At 41.0% G+C, this 17,845-nt stretch overlaps 1 protein-coding gene across 1 annotated transcript in view; it reads right to left on the reverse strand.

The window, feature by feature from the left end:
- Nucleotides 1-17,845, reverse strand: part of fars2 (phenylalanyl-tRNA synthetase 2, mitochondrial) — a 148,012-nt gene that overhangs the window by 100,752 nt on the left and 29,415 nt on the right. Inside the window, 1 exon segment of the mRNA XM_070435523.1 lies at nt 2,307-2,448. Coding sequence (XP_070291624.1) covers nt 2,307-2,448 — 142 coding nt within the window.

Below are 17,845 nucleotides of genomic sequence, written 5' to 3' on the forward strand. Positions count from 1 at the left end.
AAAGGCACCTAAAGACTCTTAGACCATGAGAAACAAGATTCCCTTGTCTGATAAAACCAAGATTCAACTCTTTGGCCTGAATGCCCAGCATCACGTCTGGAGGAAACCTGGCACCATCCCTACGGTGAAGCATGGTGGTGGCAGCATTATGCTATGGGGGTGTTTTTCAGTAGCAGGGACAAGGAGACTCAACAGGATCGAGGCAAAGATGAACGGGGCAAAGTACAGAGAGATCCTTGATGAAAACCTGCTCCGAGCGCTCAGAACCTCAGACTGGGGGCGAAGGTTCACCCTCCAACAGGACAACGACCCTTAGCACACAGTCAAGACAACGCAGGAGTGGCTTCGGGACAAGTCTCTGAATGTCCTAGAGTGGCCAGCCAGAGCCCAGACTTGAACCCGATCGAACATATCTGTTCGATCGGGTTCAATGCTGCCTATCCTACCTGACAGAGCTTGAGAGAATTTGCAGAGAAGAATGGGAGAAACTCCCCAAATACAGGTGTGCCAAGCTTGTAGCATCATCCCCAAGAAGACTCAAGGCTGTAATTGCTTCCAAAGATGCCTCAACAAAGTACTGAGTAAAAGGTCTGAATACTTATGTAAATGTGATATATCTCTTCTTTTTTTATTTTTTATAAATGAGCAAATATTTCCCAAATTCTTTTTTTGCATGGTCATTATGGGGTATTGTGTGTAGATTGATGAGGGGGGAAAAACACATTTTAACAATTTTAGAATAAGACCTGTCACCTAACAAAATGTGGAAAAAGTCAAGGGGTCTGAATACTTTCCGAAGGCACTGTATAAAGTATTCATTTTTTAAATATATATCTGAGTCCATTAGTTTGTAGTAGATCGGCCATATGGTTCAAGAGAAAATAGCCTACTGAATGAAACAATCATCTATTCAACAATGTTATTATTTTAATCTAACTCAGCAACTCTTCCAACTATTAACATTTTTCACAACTACCACCAGTCTGACACCAAAACATTGACAACAAATACATATTGACATAGTAAAAGAGATAATTTTAAGTATCCAACAGGGCCACTAGATATCTTATGATAGATTACATAAAATCCTTGAACAATACTAAAATTCTGATAGTTTACTGGTAAACTTTCGAAAGTTTCCAGTAATATACCCTCCCTGTGCAACCCTAGATATAATGTTTGTGGTTGTATACAAGTGTAAGCAAGGTTTGAAGTTATTTAGTCAAAAATGATATCTGATTGGGCATCTTGCAGTCAATTTGCAGTCTACAAATTATTTGCAATTATTTTCAGACCCCTAACCATCTGCTCAAGAAAAAAAATCTGCCAGTAACTGAATCTAGTTGATGATCCCTGCTTTAGTACCTTGTTGCAAACAGAATGCATGTATTGGAATATTTTTATTCTGTACAGGCTTCAATTAGGTTAGTATTGTGGAGTAACTACAATGTTGTTGAGCCATCTTCAGTTTTCTCCTATCACAGTCATTAAACTCTGCAACTGTTTTAAAATCACCATTGGCCTCATGGTGAAATCCTTGCGCGGTTTCCTTCCTCTTGGGCAACTGAGTTAGGAAGGACGCCTGTATCTTTGTAGTGACTGGGTGTATTGATACACCGTCCAAAGTGTAATTAATAACTTCACCATGCTCAAAGGAATATTCAATGTCCTATTTATTTTTTTACCCATCTACCAATAAGTGTCCTTCTTGCGAGGCATTGGAAAACCTCCCTGCTCTTTGTGGTTGAATCTGTGTTCGAAATTCACTGCTAGACTGAGGGGCATTACAGATAATTTTATGTGTGGGACAGATATGAGGTAGTCAAGACATTTCAGCCTAATTGTTTGTATTAATATGTTTAAAAAAAAAACATAATTCCACTTTGACATTATGGGGTATTGTGTGTAGGTCAGTAACAAACCATCTCAATTAATCCATTTTGAATTTAGACTGTAAAACAACAAAATGTGGAAAAAGTCAACGGTTGTGAATACTTTCTGAAGGAACTGGAGTTTATTGGTAGTTCATAAACAAAGATGCATGGAATGTGTAGTCTGAACAAGCCACGTTTGGTGATTTACTGCCATCTGCAGTGCTGGAATGTTTGCTCAGGAGTATAATTCATTGGTTGATCCCTCCTGCTGACCTGGATGAAATTCTGTGACCCCTCCGAAGTATCACCCAGTTGACAACTTTAAAATGGGCTTTGTGGCAAGTGCTACTTCTATCCAGATCTAGGGTCGAAACCTCAACGGCCTAAAATGGCGGAGTAATAGTGTTTAAAAAAGACTAGGGCTTTACCTGGAAGGTGACTGGGTTGTTGATGTTGGGAAGGCAGAACTGCTTGAGGAAGCGTTCATCCTGGCTCCAAGAGATCCCGTACAGCACCATGGCCAGGCGCTCCAGGCCCAGTCCAAATGCACAGCCCATCTTCTTAGTTGCTCCAGCTGGAAAAGGATACAATAAGAAATTAGACCAGTTGTTCCCAGACCTTTTTGGAGTGGTTACCCACCTAAAGCTGATTGGGATTTACCTGTTACCTAACATTTTTACAACACCGACACATTGAGTATCACAGTTTTAAGTGTTTTGAGAACTGATCGTCTAGAGCAGGTATTCCCAAACTGGGGTACACGTAATGCCTTTAGGGGGTACACGTAATGCCATCAGGGGTGCGCAAAATAAAAATGTGATTCACATTAAAAAATAAAAAATAATTTATTTTTTATTTTTATTCTTCACATTTTCAAACACTCCATTTATATTTTCCAACGGGGCTATACATTTGGGTGAGTTTTTTTCTCTCGCCTGAGTAGCCTCGTTTCATTGCCAAAAATAAAATTAAACCATCTAGTGTTCAGCGAAATAACAACACAATGTCAAATACAGGTAGCCGAGTCAAATAATTAACATCCAATCATATTAACTGTTACTCTCTCGCGGGAATTCCACTAATGATCCGTATGTAGCCAAACGTAGCTGCTGCTCATTGCTCGAAAATGGATGAATGGTTAAAAAAAGTAAGGCCCACGTCCATAGAGACACATACCAGCTCTACTGATAGTACTGCTACTACCAGCAGTACTACACCTGCACCTGTCAACGACAGAAATTGTTCTGCTTCCACGAGCACATCAAATGCAAGCATCAGTAATTCTGCATTTGTTGTTAGCCCAGCTAGCATGGACACTGACAGTTGTGAATCTGATGCAGCCGAAGAGCTACTGCCCCCTTACCCGGGAAAGCACCGAACAACAGACAGGGATGTTAGACCATCTGAGAGGGGCAAATATGATGAGAACTACATTGATATGAGGTTCACTTATATTGGGAGTAGTGCATTTCCTCAGCCACAGTGCAAAAGTACTATCTCACAACTCAATGAAACTGTTGTGTCTTTGGCATCATTAAAGTTAAGACTGTTATTTTATCAAATCAATTCTCTGTAATTATTATTATGTGATTAAACTAATCATGTAAATGTAATTAACTAGGAAGTCGGGGCACCAAGGAAAATCTTCAGATTACAAAGTTATGATTTTCCTAATATAACTTTTCAGATATTTTAATATCTGATCAATTAGTCTTCTAATTAATGAATTATTCTTTACCTCACGTTAGTTTCATTCCAAACGTCGTAAATTGTTGGTTATCTGCACGAACCAGGTCTTCACTATGAATCATCCATACATCAATTGTCTTAATAATTTATTTACTAACTAACTAAATAATCACAGAAATGCATAACAAACAAACAAACAGTAGGTATGGTTACAAGAAAATGATATGGGATGTGCCCTAGTGGCTAAACCGGTGTGGCGGCATGGTAGACCAAGGGACTGAGAAGGGCGAGAAAGACAAAAGACATTACACAGTTGATAATTATATTGATAGAAATACTAATCCTTTGCACATGAACGCTCACTCAAATATTTGCAATCAAAATATAGATTTACGCTCAGTGTGTCGTCATGATCTCTGTTGGAATCGTCCGTCTTTCTGTTGGAAAGTTCATCTGAACTTCGCTTTGCGTCCCTGGAGTCTTTTGTGGTTAGATGGATACTTCAGAGTCCCATTCAGAAATGTATATATATTTTGGCGGTTGTCGGTCTTCGCATTTCAGGTCGACATAACTTCTAGCTGCAGACTAGTAATTAGTATCGAAGATTTGCTCTTATTCTGTCGGATCGATAGTCTCAGAGTTTAACCACGTGGTATGGTTAAGAATTCAGCAACCATTACAACCTTTGCTTATCCTGTGGTTTTTGTGGTCTCTACTCAAACCTTAGCCCTCTCGGTAATCGAGGTGCGCATGGTCTGAAGTGGGCTTCTCTAGGTGTTTTTTTTATTCGTAATAGCAGAAAAGGCTGTCCCATGATGCCAGATCAATGTTTGTGCTCATGGGGCGGGCCAATGACTTAGTTAAACTCTAAAGGGAATTGGATTCTCTTTCATTAAACAGTTTAAAATCACATTACATAATTTCACAAATAGTTTCATCTTTACTCATTCATTTATACAATAATTAGATGCAAATCTCATAATGGAGTCTCTTGTATAAACAGAGTTATGGTAACGTGGCTGTATTGTCTCTCAATGAGGTCACATTAAACAAAATGGACCGGTCGTAGCTGGATTCTCCACCGACCGTTTACGCTTTCTCCAAAACATGGACATTGTTCAGTTCTCAAGTTCTGTGATGTAGAAGAAGTTCCTTTGTTCTACTGTGAACCCTCTCTCTATACTGCATGAGGGAGAGAGTCTCCTCCAGGAATTTACGACCTGAGATAACAGAACCTGGGTGTAAGAGGGAGAGCGGGGGTGTCACGGCCGTTGAAAGAACTGGACCAAGGTGCAGCGTGGTGAGCGTACATTATCTTTATTTATATGAAAAGATGCAGAACAAAACAATAAACACTACAAAACAAACCGTGAAGATAAAGGCTAAGTGCCATAAACAAAGTCAGGTGGGAAGTATGGTTCTCAATCAGAGACAACGATAGACAGCTGTCCCTGATTGAGAACCCTACCCGGCCAAAACATAGAAATACAAATAATAGAACATAGAATACCCACCCCAACTCACACCTTGCCCAAACCAAAATAGAGACATAAAAAGGATCTCTAAGGTCAGGGCGTGACAGGGGGAAGGCACTCGCTATACCCAAAGAGGGCCACGTCATGACAAAACCTTCACTCGTGCGCAGACATATAGAAACAAAACATGCTAATTTTGAGAGAGAATTAAGACGACTTTTGAGTAGTAAGACATGTATAAAAGCAACAGATACTATTAATAAGAAGGGGCTAGAAGCGTCTTATATGGTGAGCTACCGAGTGGCTAGGACAAGCAAGCCCCATACTATTGTGAAGGACTTAATTCTTCCTGCTGCCACGGACATGGCTGGGACAATGCTGGGGGAAAATGCCAAAAAAACTATAAAGACAAATTCTTCATCAAACAACACTGTTTCACAACGCATCAGTGACATGGCAGGAAATGTTTTGAAACAATTACTGCTTTGCATACAAGCCAGTGAATTCTATGCATTACAGCTGGATGAGTCAACAGACGTGGAAGGCCTGGCATAGCTCCTGGTATATGTCTATTACGTTTATGGAGGGTCAATTAAGGAAGACATCATCTTCTGCAAACCACTGGAAACCAGGACAACAGCAGAGGATATTTTAAAGTACTGGACAGCTTTGTGACATCAAATGGACTTCGTTGGTCAAGATGTGTTGGTATCTGTACTGATGGCATAAAAGCCATGACAGGGAGACATAGTGGAGTGGTAACGCTCGTGCAAGCAGATGCTCCCAACGCTACTTGGGTACAATGCAGCATTCACCGAGAGGCTCTTGCTGCCAAGGGAATGCCTGACAGCTTGAAAGACATTTTGAACACTACAGTGAAAATGGTTAACTTTGTTAAAGCAAGGCCCCTGAACTCTCGTGTATTTTCTGCACTATGCAATGATATGGGCAGCGACCATGTAACGCTTTTACAACATACAGAAGTGCGCTGGTTATCAAGGGGCAAAGTATTGACACGTTCTTTTTAATTGAGAGACGAGCTTAAAGTTTTCTTTACTGACCATCATTTTCACTTGTCTGACCGCTTGCATAATGTTTCTCACACAACTGGCCTATTTGGGTGATGTTTTTTCTCGCCTGAATGATCTGAATCTAGGATTACAGGTACTCTCCACAACTATATTCAATGTACAGGACAAAATTGAGGCTATAATTAAGAAGTTGGAGCTCTTCTCTGTCTGCATTAACAAGTACAACACACAGGTCTTTCCATCATTGTATGATTTTTTTTGTGTGCAAATGAACTCAAGCTTACGGACAATGTAAAATATGATATAGCGAAACACCTGAGTGAGTTGGGTGCACAATTACACAGGTACTTTCCTGAAACGGATGACACAAACAACTGGATTCGTTATTCCTTTCATGTCCTACCTCCAGTCCACTTACTGATATCTGAACAAGAGAGCCTCATCGAAATTGCAACAAACGGTTCTGTGAAAATTGAATTTAATCAGAAGCCACTGCCAGATTTCTGGATTGAGCTGCGCTCAGAGTATCCTGCCTTGGCAAATCGCACTGTTAAGACACTGATGCCCTTTGCAACCACGTACCTATGTGAGAGTGGATTCTCGGCCCTCACTACCATGAAAACTAAATACAGGCACAGACTGTGTGTGAAAAATTATTTAAGACTGAGACTCTCTCCAATACAACCCAACATTGCAGAGTTATGTGCATCCTTGCAAGCACACCCTTCTCATTAACCTGTGGTGAGTTATTAACAATTTTCAATGAACAAATAAGGTTTTATATGTAAGATGGTTAAATAAAGAGCAAAATTATTGATTATTATTATATTATTATTTGTGCCCATGTCCTATAAGAGCTCTTTGTTACTTCCCACGAGCCGGGTTGTGACAAAAACTCACACTCATTCCTATGTTTAATAAATGTATCATGTAGTGTGTGTGTGTGGCAGGCTTACAATGATGTCAAAAAACAACATTTGAAAGTGCGCTGATCCTGGTGCTAGAGGGGATACGCAGGAGGTTGAATGTTTGAAGGGGTACGGGACTATAACAAGTGTGTTGATCTGATTCACTGATCTAGCGAATAGGAGTTAAGTCCTTGGGCCTCTCCACCCTACACATTTTTATTGAAGACCAAAAATAGCACACCCAATCCAACTATTCAAGTCCTTAACTGGACTTGAAAAGCCCTGGTCTAGGGGACAAACTGGTCAAGCAACGAGGTATTTGCAGGTGCGATTCTGGACAGCAAACTGTATCATCCAGTGCGTCACCTTAATAGTGTGTCAATAATCAATAGCAAGTTGTTTTGATGTCGATTGTTCTCTGACGATCCGGAATGTATTGTCAATGCATTTAATTGCCTTAAGATCAGTCCTGTATTGATGAACTATCTACAAGCCTAATGGAACATGCTTTTGTCCTATGCGGCTGAAGCTCGGTAAAGTTAGCAAACAAGACAGACTAATAAGCCTTTCATTTGTGAGGAGGAAACCAGCAAAGAAACAACTATTTCCCAAAATAATAAAATCAGGGAAGACTAGGCAATGTATAGTGTGTTTTTATTAATCTGATATTGTCCATGATATTTACATGACAGAAAATGGAACAGCCCTCACATACAGTGAGGTCCAAAAGTATTTAGACAGTGATTATTATTATTTTCTTCCCAATTTGGTAGTTACAATCTTGTCCCATCACTGCAACTCCCGTACGGACTCGGGAGAGGCAAGGGTCGAGAGCTATGCGTCCTCCGAAGCACGACCCTGCCAAGCCACACTGCTTCTTGACACACACATTTAAGGAACCAAAGATATTTGGACAAATTCACTTATATGTGTATTAAAGTAGCACACAATGACTACTTCAAGCGTGTGACTCTACAAACAGTTTGGATGCATTCACAGTTTGTTTTGGTTGTGTTTCAGATTATTTTGTGCCTAACAGAAATGAATGGTAAATAATGTATTGTGTCATTTTTGGAGTCACTTTTATTGTAAATAAGAAAATAATATGTTTCTGAACATTTCTACATTAATGTGGATCCTACCATGATTTTGGATAATCCTGAATGAATCGTGAATAATGATGAGTGATGGGTTCAGTAGAGCTAACATTTTTTGATTGTCAAACAGCAGGTGTACCAACTGAACTCACCCAATAGGAATGCTGATATCATATCATCCTTCATCTAAATATCGTGGCCACCAGTTAGTCTAAACGACAGTGATATAGATTTTTTTGCCCTGCAATCACCTTGCTACAATCACTTAAAATAGTAGTGGGCAGCAGTTGTCTTATGAGTGACAGGGGAAGATATCCAAAAACCTTTAGTCTGGAGGTGAAATCTGTCGCTTGACAGGGAAGGATAGGGGTGTCATCTGTACTCTGTTTCTGATGATTCTGATGATTATTTGCTTAGCGAACTCTGTGACCCGCACAGAGATGAAGGCAGAGCAAACAGCAAAGCTCCTCGTTTCCACTCCAGTCTCGTACTTTTCCCTCGACTGCAGAGGGATTCTGCTTTATATGGTAATGAGCAAGGGGAGCATGGAGGGTCAATGCTGACTGAAAAACACATATGAATAAATCTGAACTTCATAAGGAGGAATCAATCAGCCTCCCTTCCTTCCTCATGCACAAAGTGAATACATTTACGTGTAATGAGATATACACATTCCCGGTTAAATCTCTTAGTTACTTCCGTCCGCACACATACAGTGCAGTTGAGGTCGTGTATTGCTGTAGTGCACTGTGCAGCTGTTCAAAAAGAATCATTGTGCTCTTTCACTCACTGATCTGTGAGTGAGAGGCAGTGACGCACAAAAGATAAAAGACGGGAGTAAAAATCCTGACAGACGCTTGTGTGTTGCAGAGCTGTGCTGTGAGTCTTTGGCGACGAGCACTGACATCGCCTCGGGTGCCAAGGACGTCAGCCAAAGGATGGCACGAAAGACGCACAGCATTCAGCTATGACCTCAGACGAAATACAGGGGGAGTGGGTCTGGAAGGGAGCGGTGGGGTGTCTTACGAGGCCTGCCCAGCCCAGCCCAGCCCTCCCTCCACATCACACCCCAGTACCGCATAATCCTGTGACGCTAGCCGCTTTCTCTTAGCCAATCACAGTGGGCGAGAGGGGATGTGTTTGGGGTGACGGGAGTGTGGCGTCTGACGGTATATCCACCTTGTGGTGACATCAGTAGTTCTAATAGTGTTACAACACGCACACACATCCATTGGCAGGGTTCAGTTTCACAGAAACTTTTATCCATTCATCTCTCCCTCCTTTTTTTCTCAAAATCTCTGCCACATTCTCTATTCACAATAACTACCCACCTCTCCAATATCTCTTCCTCTGTTCTCTCTCAATTCTTGCCCCCCCCCCCCCCCGTCTCCTTCTCTCCATCACTCACTCACATTCCTTTTCAGCCTCCTCTCCTTTCCTTCCCTGCTGTCTGCCTCTTTCCATCAATTTTCATCTTGCTCTAGTTCCATTTCCTCTATCACTCCTTTGATCTCTCTTCATTCATCTTCACCCGTTTCGCCTCTCACTAAAGCCAGATTTACCCACACCTCTTCTTCCTCTAGCCTAAATCCTATTGGCGGTCCCACAACCCATGTAAGTGGGAACTATGGGTAACACTTTACATTAAGTTGCTCTAGTTTAATAACACTAATTACACTAGTTACAACATGTTAATACAATGTTGTTACATAGTATTTGGTAACTACATTATAACTGCATATTAATGGAGGTGAGTGGTTTTTGTAATTACACAAGATGAATATGATGGACTGTGTAATTACACAAGATGAATATGATGGACTGTCCCTTATTCCACCTGTGAAATAGCAAAAACGACTTAACATCATTGACATGTTGACGTTGACAAGACCCATGACTGCCTGGGCTCCAATACAGAGACCAAGTGAAAATGTATTCACTGAATAAATAATTATCCTGGGTCATTCCATGTCATTTCAGCAAGCCATGACACCCTCCATCTCAGATTATTCTGAAATTGTTTCTGTAGCTAGAAATAGATAAAATAAGCATTCCAGAAACATTACTTGGTTGAAATATAATTTTATCTCAGAGAAATGAAGCTAATTGATTGCACCCAAATTGGCCATTTAAATTTTTAGGACTCATATAATATTCAATAATGATATTAGCGAACATCTGATTTGGACCAAACTTTTTTCTAATAATTAGTAACATGAGAAATCCAAAGAAATTGTCAAAAGCTATCCACGGCCCCTTCGTACTCCACGCCAATCATCCTATGTAATGTATTTTTCCTGTTCAGAGAAATGTGTCATTTAAGTTGTTGGGTTTATATATTACCAGGTTCTGACCACTAGATGGTGCCGTTCCTGCTATTAGGCGATTCTTTAAAAAAGACACGAGTAAACTTACAATAGCGTGCTAAATATACTATGTTAAGAGACTACAGGCACCCGCAATTTTTTTGACATGGTCAATGGAAATTGTAAGGTAAGGTAATTGTGATATTTACACCGATCTTCATTTGCATAGTGTGATTAAAATGGATTTCCATGACAATATTGGCTCAGGCGTTCTGTGGTGCCGTATTGAACCACAATAATGAATAATTAATGCCGCGGCATAAATAATGCAGTTTGATTAGCAACAAAGTGCAATGTTTTTGTTGCGATTTATAAATCAATACAATCCAAGGGAAGAGATGAGGTGGGTTTAGAAAAGAGATGGGTTTCTCCTTTCTGATAGAAAGGTAGAGAGAAAACATTGTATGCAATAAGCCAGTTTTTTACATTTTGGGGTGAAAGGTAGCCCAAAGGAAGGCATCAAGTGATGAAGAAGTGATGACTGGCTACCGGAGGGCTTCTAGTGTCAGATCATTACTACCACTATGCTTGAGCAAGGCAACTCCAAAAATAACTCTCCATCCAGGGGCACTGCACCATGGCTCACCCTGTGCCTCTAAACATGTGTGTGTGTGTGTGTGTGTGTGTGTGTGTGTGTGTGTGTGTGTGTGTGTGTGTGTGTGTGTGTGTGTGTGTGTGTGTGTGTNTGTGTGTGTGTGTGTGTGTGTGTGTGTGTGTGTGTGTGTGTGTGTCGGGCTTAGGGAAAAGGCATTAGGCAAATTTCCTTAGGCAAATTTCCATTCTAATCAAATGGACAAAGTATTTGATTTTATGTTGCCAATTCACAAGCAGCCTGTGAGTTACCTGTTCAAACCCAGACCTCTTTCAGTCATCTCACTTTCAGACTTTCAGGCAAAGATAAATCAACTTAAAGCAATAGAGGCAATTAAAGAGAAAGTCACATTGGCGCCGCACATAATCGAAGCCTCTGCAGGTGCAGTCAAAAGACTTTTATTCATGCGACAATGAACCATGTCGTCTTTGAAATGAAAAGGAGTGGGCCTTTCCCCAGACCTCTCTATTTAGCTTCCTCTACAGAGGGAAAAGTGGACATGTTCTTCCTACTCTGAGGAGCAGAGACGAACTGGCCATAGGGCAATTTCGGAAATTTTGGAAGCACGGCTTACCCCTGTCAGATGGGCTGGCTATTCTTGAGCCCAATGGGCCTGGCCGGTGTGGTGCTTAGAAGATACAGATGATACAGTCTTATACTCAGCTGGCCCCTCCCTGGATTTTGTGTTAAATGCTCTACAACAAAGCTTTCTTAGTGTCCAACAAGCGTTCTCTACCCTTAACCTTGTTCTGAACACCTTCAAAACAAAGGTCATGTGGTTTGGTAAGAAGAATGCACCTCTCCCCACCGGTGTGATTACTACCTCTGAGGGTTTAGCGCTTGAGGTATTCTCCTCATGCAAGTACTTGGGAGTATGGCTACAGTACACTTTCTTTCTCTCAGCACATATCAATGCTGCAGGCTAAGGTTAAATCTAGACTTGGTTTCCTCTATCGTAATCGCTCCTCTTTCACCACAGCTGCCAAACTAAACCTGATTCAGATGACCATCCTACCCATGCTAGATTATGGACACGTAATTTATAGATCGGTGGGTAAGGGTGCTCTCGAGTGGCTAGATGTTCTTTACCATTCGGCCATCAGATTTGCCACCAATGCTCCTTATAGGACACATCACTGCACTCTATACTCCTCTGTAAACTGGTCATCTCTGTTTACCCGTCGCAAGATCCACTGGTTGATGCTTATTTATAAAACCCTCTTAGGCCTCATTCCCCCCTATCTGAGATATCTACTGCAGCCCTCAACCTCCACATACAACATCCGTTCTGCCAGTCACATTCTGTTAAAGGTCCCCAAAGCACACACATCCCTAGGTCACTCCTCTTTTCAGTTCGCTGCAGCTAGCGACTGGAACGAGCTGCAACAAACACTCAAACTGGACCGTTTTATCTCCATCTCTTCATTCAAACACTCGATCATGGACACTCTTACTGACACTTGTGGCTGCTTCGCGGGATGTATTGTTGCCTCTACCTTCTTGCCCTTTGTGCTGTTGTCTGTGCCCAATAATGTTTGTACCATGTTTTGGGCTGCTACCATGTTGTGCTGCTGCCATGTTGTGTTGCTACCATGTTGTTGTCACGTTGTGTTGCTACCATGCTGTGTTTTCATGTGTTGCTGCCATGCTATGTTGTTTTATTAGGTCTCTCTTTATGTAGTGTTGTGGAGTCCCTCTTATCGTGATGTGTGTTTTGTCCTATATTTATTTAAAATTTTTAATCCCAGCCCCCAAAAGGAAGCCTTTTACCTTTTGGTAGGCCGTCATTTTAAATAAGAATTTGTTCTTAACTGACTTGCCTAGTTAAATAAAGTTTAAATAAAAAAGAAAGAAGAAGAAAAATGGGCCAATGTGGTTCATCTTTCACCCGAGGGGCCTGGCCGGTGTGTGGGGACTAGAGGGGAAAAAATGGGCTGGTGTGATAAAAATTCCTAGGCCGATTTCTGGTCCCAGTCCATTCCTGCTGAGGAGGCATGGAAGCCAAAAAGGTCAGAGGGCCCATAATGGTGGATAATAAGATACTGAGATGGATGGGTTAATCTCTCTAGGGTCTGGAAGGGATGAGCCCTGCTTTCCAGAGGAAAGCATGTTGACTGCATGTAAAAAATGTGACACAGAATAATGAGCTTGTGTCTCCAGTATGTACAGGTCACCACACAAGTGCCCTTAGCCTGAAATTGCACATAACGCACTTTTCAAAGAACCAATCCCACTGGGCACAGATGTCAGTGCAAGATCTAGTTTTGATTTACATTTGGTTGAGTTAACAACTAACATGAATTCAACATGAAATCAACAAAATATTTCACCATGTCTTTAGATTTAGGTTAACAGTTGGGTGAAAAAAATACAAAATGCCCCTACGTTGTTGACTTTTAGCAAATCCAATTACTTTCCCACGTTGATTCAACGTCATCACATAGATTTTTTGGGTTGAAATGACGTCGAAACAATGTTGATTCAACATATTTTTGCCCAGAGGGATGCCTTTATTTCCATGGCTTTAAAAAGCTGAATACTCAGCTGAATAACGTTCCCCTAATTGTCGGGTGTCTTGGTGTCAGATCTATGAGCTAATTCTGCCTTTGTCTTAAATCTCGGAGGACTTTGACTCCAAACTTCCTTTTTCGACAACGTTGAGAATAGCAAATTATTCATGAGGGGGATGACAACGAGGCTTAACCTGCTCTAAATGGCGGATCAAGACTAAGCTGTGTCGAGTTCCAGTTTAGGAAACTTCCTCTCTTCACTCCCCTGCCATTTACCTCTAATCCTTTTCAAATTAAATGTGCCTTTCAGCGCTGCATATCTGATTCTTCGATGTATACGCAAACAGTGTTTTTTTTTCTACCTGGCATGCAAATAAAAATTTAAATAAATCCATCTGAACAAGGAGCTTTGTCAAATGTCGGTTCCAGAGATCACTGACCAGCGTCGGCCACCTTTCGAACCAAAGACAGTTGTGAAACTCCTATTTATTACTAACCTTCATCCCAATTACAAAATTCCATATTTGTTTCCTCACTTTGTTATTCTGTGGACAAGGACAGAGTGCAATCCACCATTCCACCTTCCGGTATGTTAACGTAGCCACTGTCACTAGCCGCTAACTTGAGCGTTTACCAACCAAATTGATCATTTGGGTAAACTATGCCTTTAAACATTCAGTGAAATTAGCTTGTTGGGTTAATAATTAAGCCATTACGTCTCAATTAGCGTAACATGGCTGATCGTGGATGACTGTTGGGTCCCCAGTCTGCAGCTGCCAGGGGATGCAGGGCCCACGCACTCACAGTGACATGTTCATCATCACTCCCTCGCTACTTCTTCACATCAGGAAGTCAATTCACAAACAGATTCATATGCAGCCAAAAAAATCTGTCTGTGTCTGGCAATCCAATTTGGAGTTCTGACTTCATTTCCTTTTGGGAAGGGGCAATAAAGTCTCTGGTTGACTTCACATCAAATTATTTTGCCATCTTTGTATATTTGAGGTTGTAGTGTACATTTACTCAGGATATTGATACAGTATGCAGGTTCCCTTTGTTTAATGCAGAAGTGAAAAGGGTGCTATTACTCCACTGCAGTATTTTCTATCAGCACACAATTTACTGGCAAACTAGGCAAGCCAGGCTCTTTGTCCAATGTAAAGCTAAGTTAATCAGTTCATGAGGAAAGTGTTTCAGTGTAAGGAAAAAGACCAGTCACTGAACACACCAAGAACAGAAATATTGATGAGTGTTGAACCCAGTGGAGTCTGATGAGAGGACGGCTCATAATAATGGCTGGAACGGAGCAAATGGAATGGCATGTGTTTGATGTATTTGATACCATTCCACCTACTCCACTCCAGCCATTACTACAAGCCCGTCCTCCCCAGGTGCCACCAACCTCCTGTGGTTGAACCCCCTTTCTGTTGGGGTGCCGTGAGGGGTAGCGTCATCATATCCACGCCCTCGCCAGCACCTTAAGTCATGTAGTCAGCCTGGAACATGCCTGCTGGCTTGTAAGTGTACACAGCTGACTCATGAACTCTTTAAGGGTGTGGCTGGCAGCTCAATTAGCCACCATACCATTATCGTCTCACATGTCTCTGTACTAGAATCTTAGCCTAGCTTAGAGGGTTATCCTACGAAGCAGGTTTTAGGAGTTTGTGAGGTAACTTTGGTCAACTCTGAGTTCAACTCAGGATAACCGGTCATACGAAAGTGGCTCACCTTTCAGCCAGGTAAATGTCTATGGCAATGAATCCTTCCTGCTCCGTGGCAGGCTAACTCCACTTACCCTGAATGAAATGACTGAGCTGCACGTTGAGGACCAATGAACTCAGATTCCCTCCCTTTTGCAAAGATTGCGTCATCATCCCTTAACTTGAGGACGACTGATATGTTAGTAATCAAATGGTCTTTTTTGTAAACTTTTTGTTGTTGTTGAAATATCACATTTAGTAATGTAACACTTTGTGTGACTTAATCAAAGACACCAAAGACGGCATTAATGATAAGCAATAAAATGAAGTCGGCACTTCTAAAAGCCTCTTTCACGCCATAGCCTGCTGAATTTGTAAGATAACTTTTCTTTCACTTTGATTTCATCAAAAATGAAAATGTGGGGTCTGACTCACCCATGGATTAATGGTTCAGCATTGTCTCAATGAATAGTTAGGCGTTTCGACTAGCCATGTGCGACATGCATGCTCAGTTACAAGCCTGCTAGAGTAAGCGGCAGGTGGATGAGCAATATCCACCATCATAGTACGGATAAAGCCTGAGCTGGAATGTGAAGCTAACAGAAGCTGGTAAGAGTTAGAAAACCCTTGTAGATCTAGCTTGCTTCGTAGGGTATCCCTCTGGTCTGTGGCAGCACACATCCCCACGTGCTGCCACAAAGTCTAGTCCCCAAATCTGGTATGTTTCTCTTATAATCAGTTACTTTGGTGTAAAAAGCTGTTTCCTCTGCAATCACCCTGCAATTTGTATGTATTCCGATACCTACAAATGTTATAATAAACTTGAACTACCCTTTAAACCCTTACCCTTAGCTTTGGCATAATATGCCGTAAGAGTATCCTTACATCACTTTGGTGGAGATCATGAAGAATCTTAGGAAGCAACTTTCCAAAGGTTGTGAATTAACATATAATAGTTGCCAGGACTGGGATCAATTCCATTTCAAGAATGGAGAAATCCAGATTTAAAAAAAATGGAACTTTAAAATGGGACCCAACGCTGATTTTAACCATTTATTTAGGCATTGAATAACATTTCCTTTGGGATTTTTCTCCTAATGGAATGACTGAATAACCCACAATGCTAACCCTCTCTCTAGCTAGAGATAGTCATCCTGTAAAGTTGGTGTTGTTGTGAGATTACCTTCCCCTGTCCAATCCAATCCTCTCCTCCACAATATCGATCCCCTTCGTCTTTCTCACAGAACCCACACAAACTAATCTCTCCCTCCATGTTGATGTCTGCCTTCTTCTCTGTCTCCCAAAAATAGGCTAATTAACAGATTGCTAATTCAATTATGTCATTTAATTAAACTTCTGTTGAAATATACATTTGAAGCTCGAGGTCAACTTGTTCCTGCAAATTTGCATTTGACCTACATTCATTTCAACCACTGTAATCACTCCCTGATTATTTCATCATCACAAACACTGCTCCTGTTTTGTACGGAAGAGTATAGGGACCAACAGTGTTTTTGATTAATATCAAGATTAATATGTTCATTCTTTGAGATCGAAGACAAAATACTTGAATAAAGTTGAAATATTTTGAGAATAAAGTCAAAAGATTTTGAGAATAAAGTCAATTTGTTTATTTTATTGGCTCAAGCGGCCTTATAATAGTGAGCAGCCAAGTGACATAAAGGCCTATTATGGAATATACCCTATATGAAGCATGACATACAGAATTGTGCGATCCTAATTCATTTGTGTGGTATGCATCCAAATGCTTTCTGAACCCTTTTAGTCGTTTTCATCATAAGAAAGTGAGCTACTGCACTTCTACAACATGAATATAATAAAGCAAAATAAACCTAGCAAAATATAGCACTGCTTGTTGCCAGGGCTGTAAAAAGACATGGTTAAATCACTTGCTCTACCATGGAATACTTGCATTGCTGATCTGGAATATATGAAGTTGTAATTTGCTTCCAAAACATTTTCCACGATAAAGATGATTGATTTACCCAATTTCCCAAACATTTAAATAGTCCTGTGTCATAAATACGCAGACTTGCTTAATACTGTATAAACCCATCAATGGATTGCATGATTATACAACAGAGTGAGAGCGAGCGATCCAGGCACCTTGGAAAGTGGGTTGAATCAAGAGCTATTTTCTCTCCCATCATAGCAAATGATATGAACACGCAAACAAAACCATGAGGGAAATGTAGAGTTCAAAACGGTTCTTTACCAAGGTGGAATGTGCTGCCTTTAACGTCCAGTAAAACTACGTTCCTCAACTGTGTACTTACTGGCTGAAGAAAAGCAGCTATTATTAGTACAAAGCTAATCCTTGTAGGTGTTATCCAAAACATACACTTTTTGCAAGCATGAGCTAACATAGAATCAACATTGTAACGTACTAGAGTAGCTGTACTCTAGAAGCATCTGCGTTTATAACCTGTAGCAAGCTGACGTGTAACCATGACGACATGGCCTCGAATCTGCATTAGCATAAGGCTACTCCCACGGGTTACCTCTGAAATAGGATTGGATGCAGATGGGAGAGATTCACTGTACAATACATCATTATGATGTGTTTGGAACAACAACTATCT

Source organism: Salvelinus sp. IW2-2015, linkage group LG27 (genome assembly GCF_002910315.2).
Source record: "Salvelinus sp. IW2-2015 linkage group LG27, ASM291031v2, whole genome shotgun sequence".
Classification (NCBI taxonomy): domain Eukaryota; kingdom Metazoa; phylum Chordata; class Actinopteri; order Salmoniformes; family Salmonidae; genus Salvelinus; species Salvelinus sp. IW2-2015.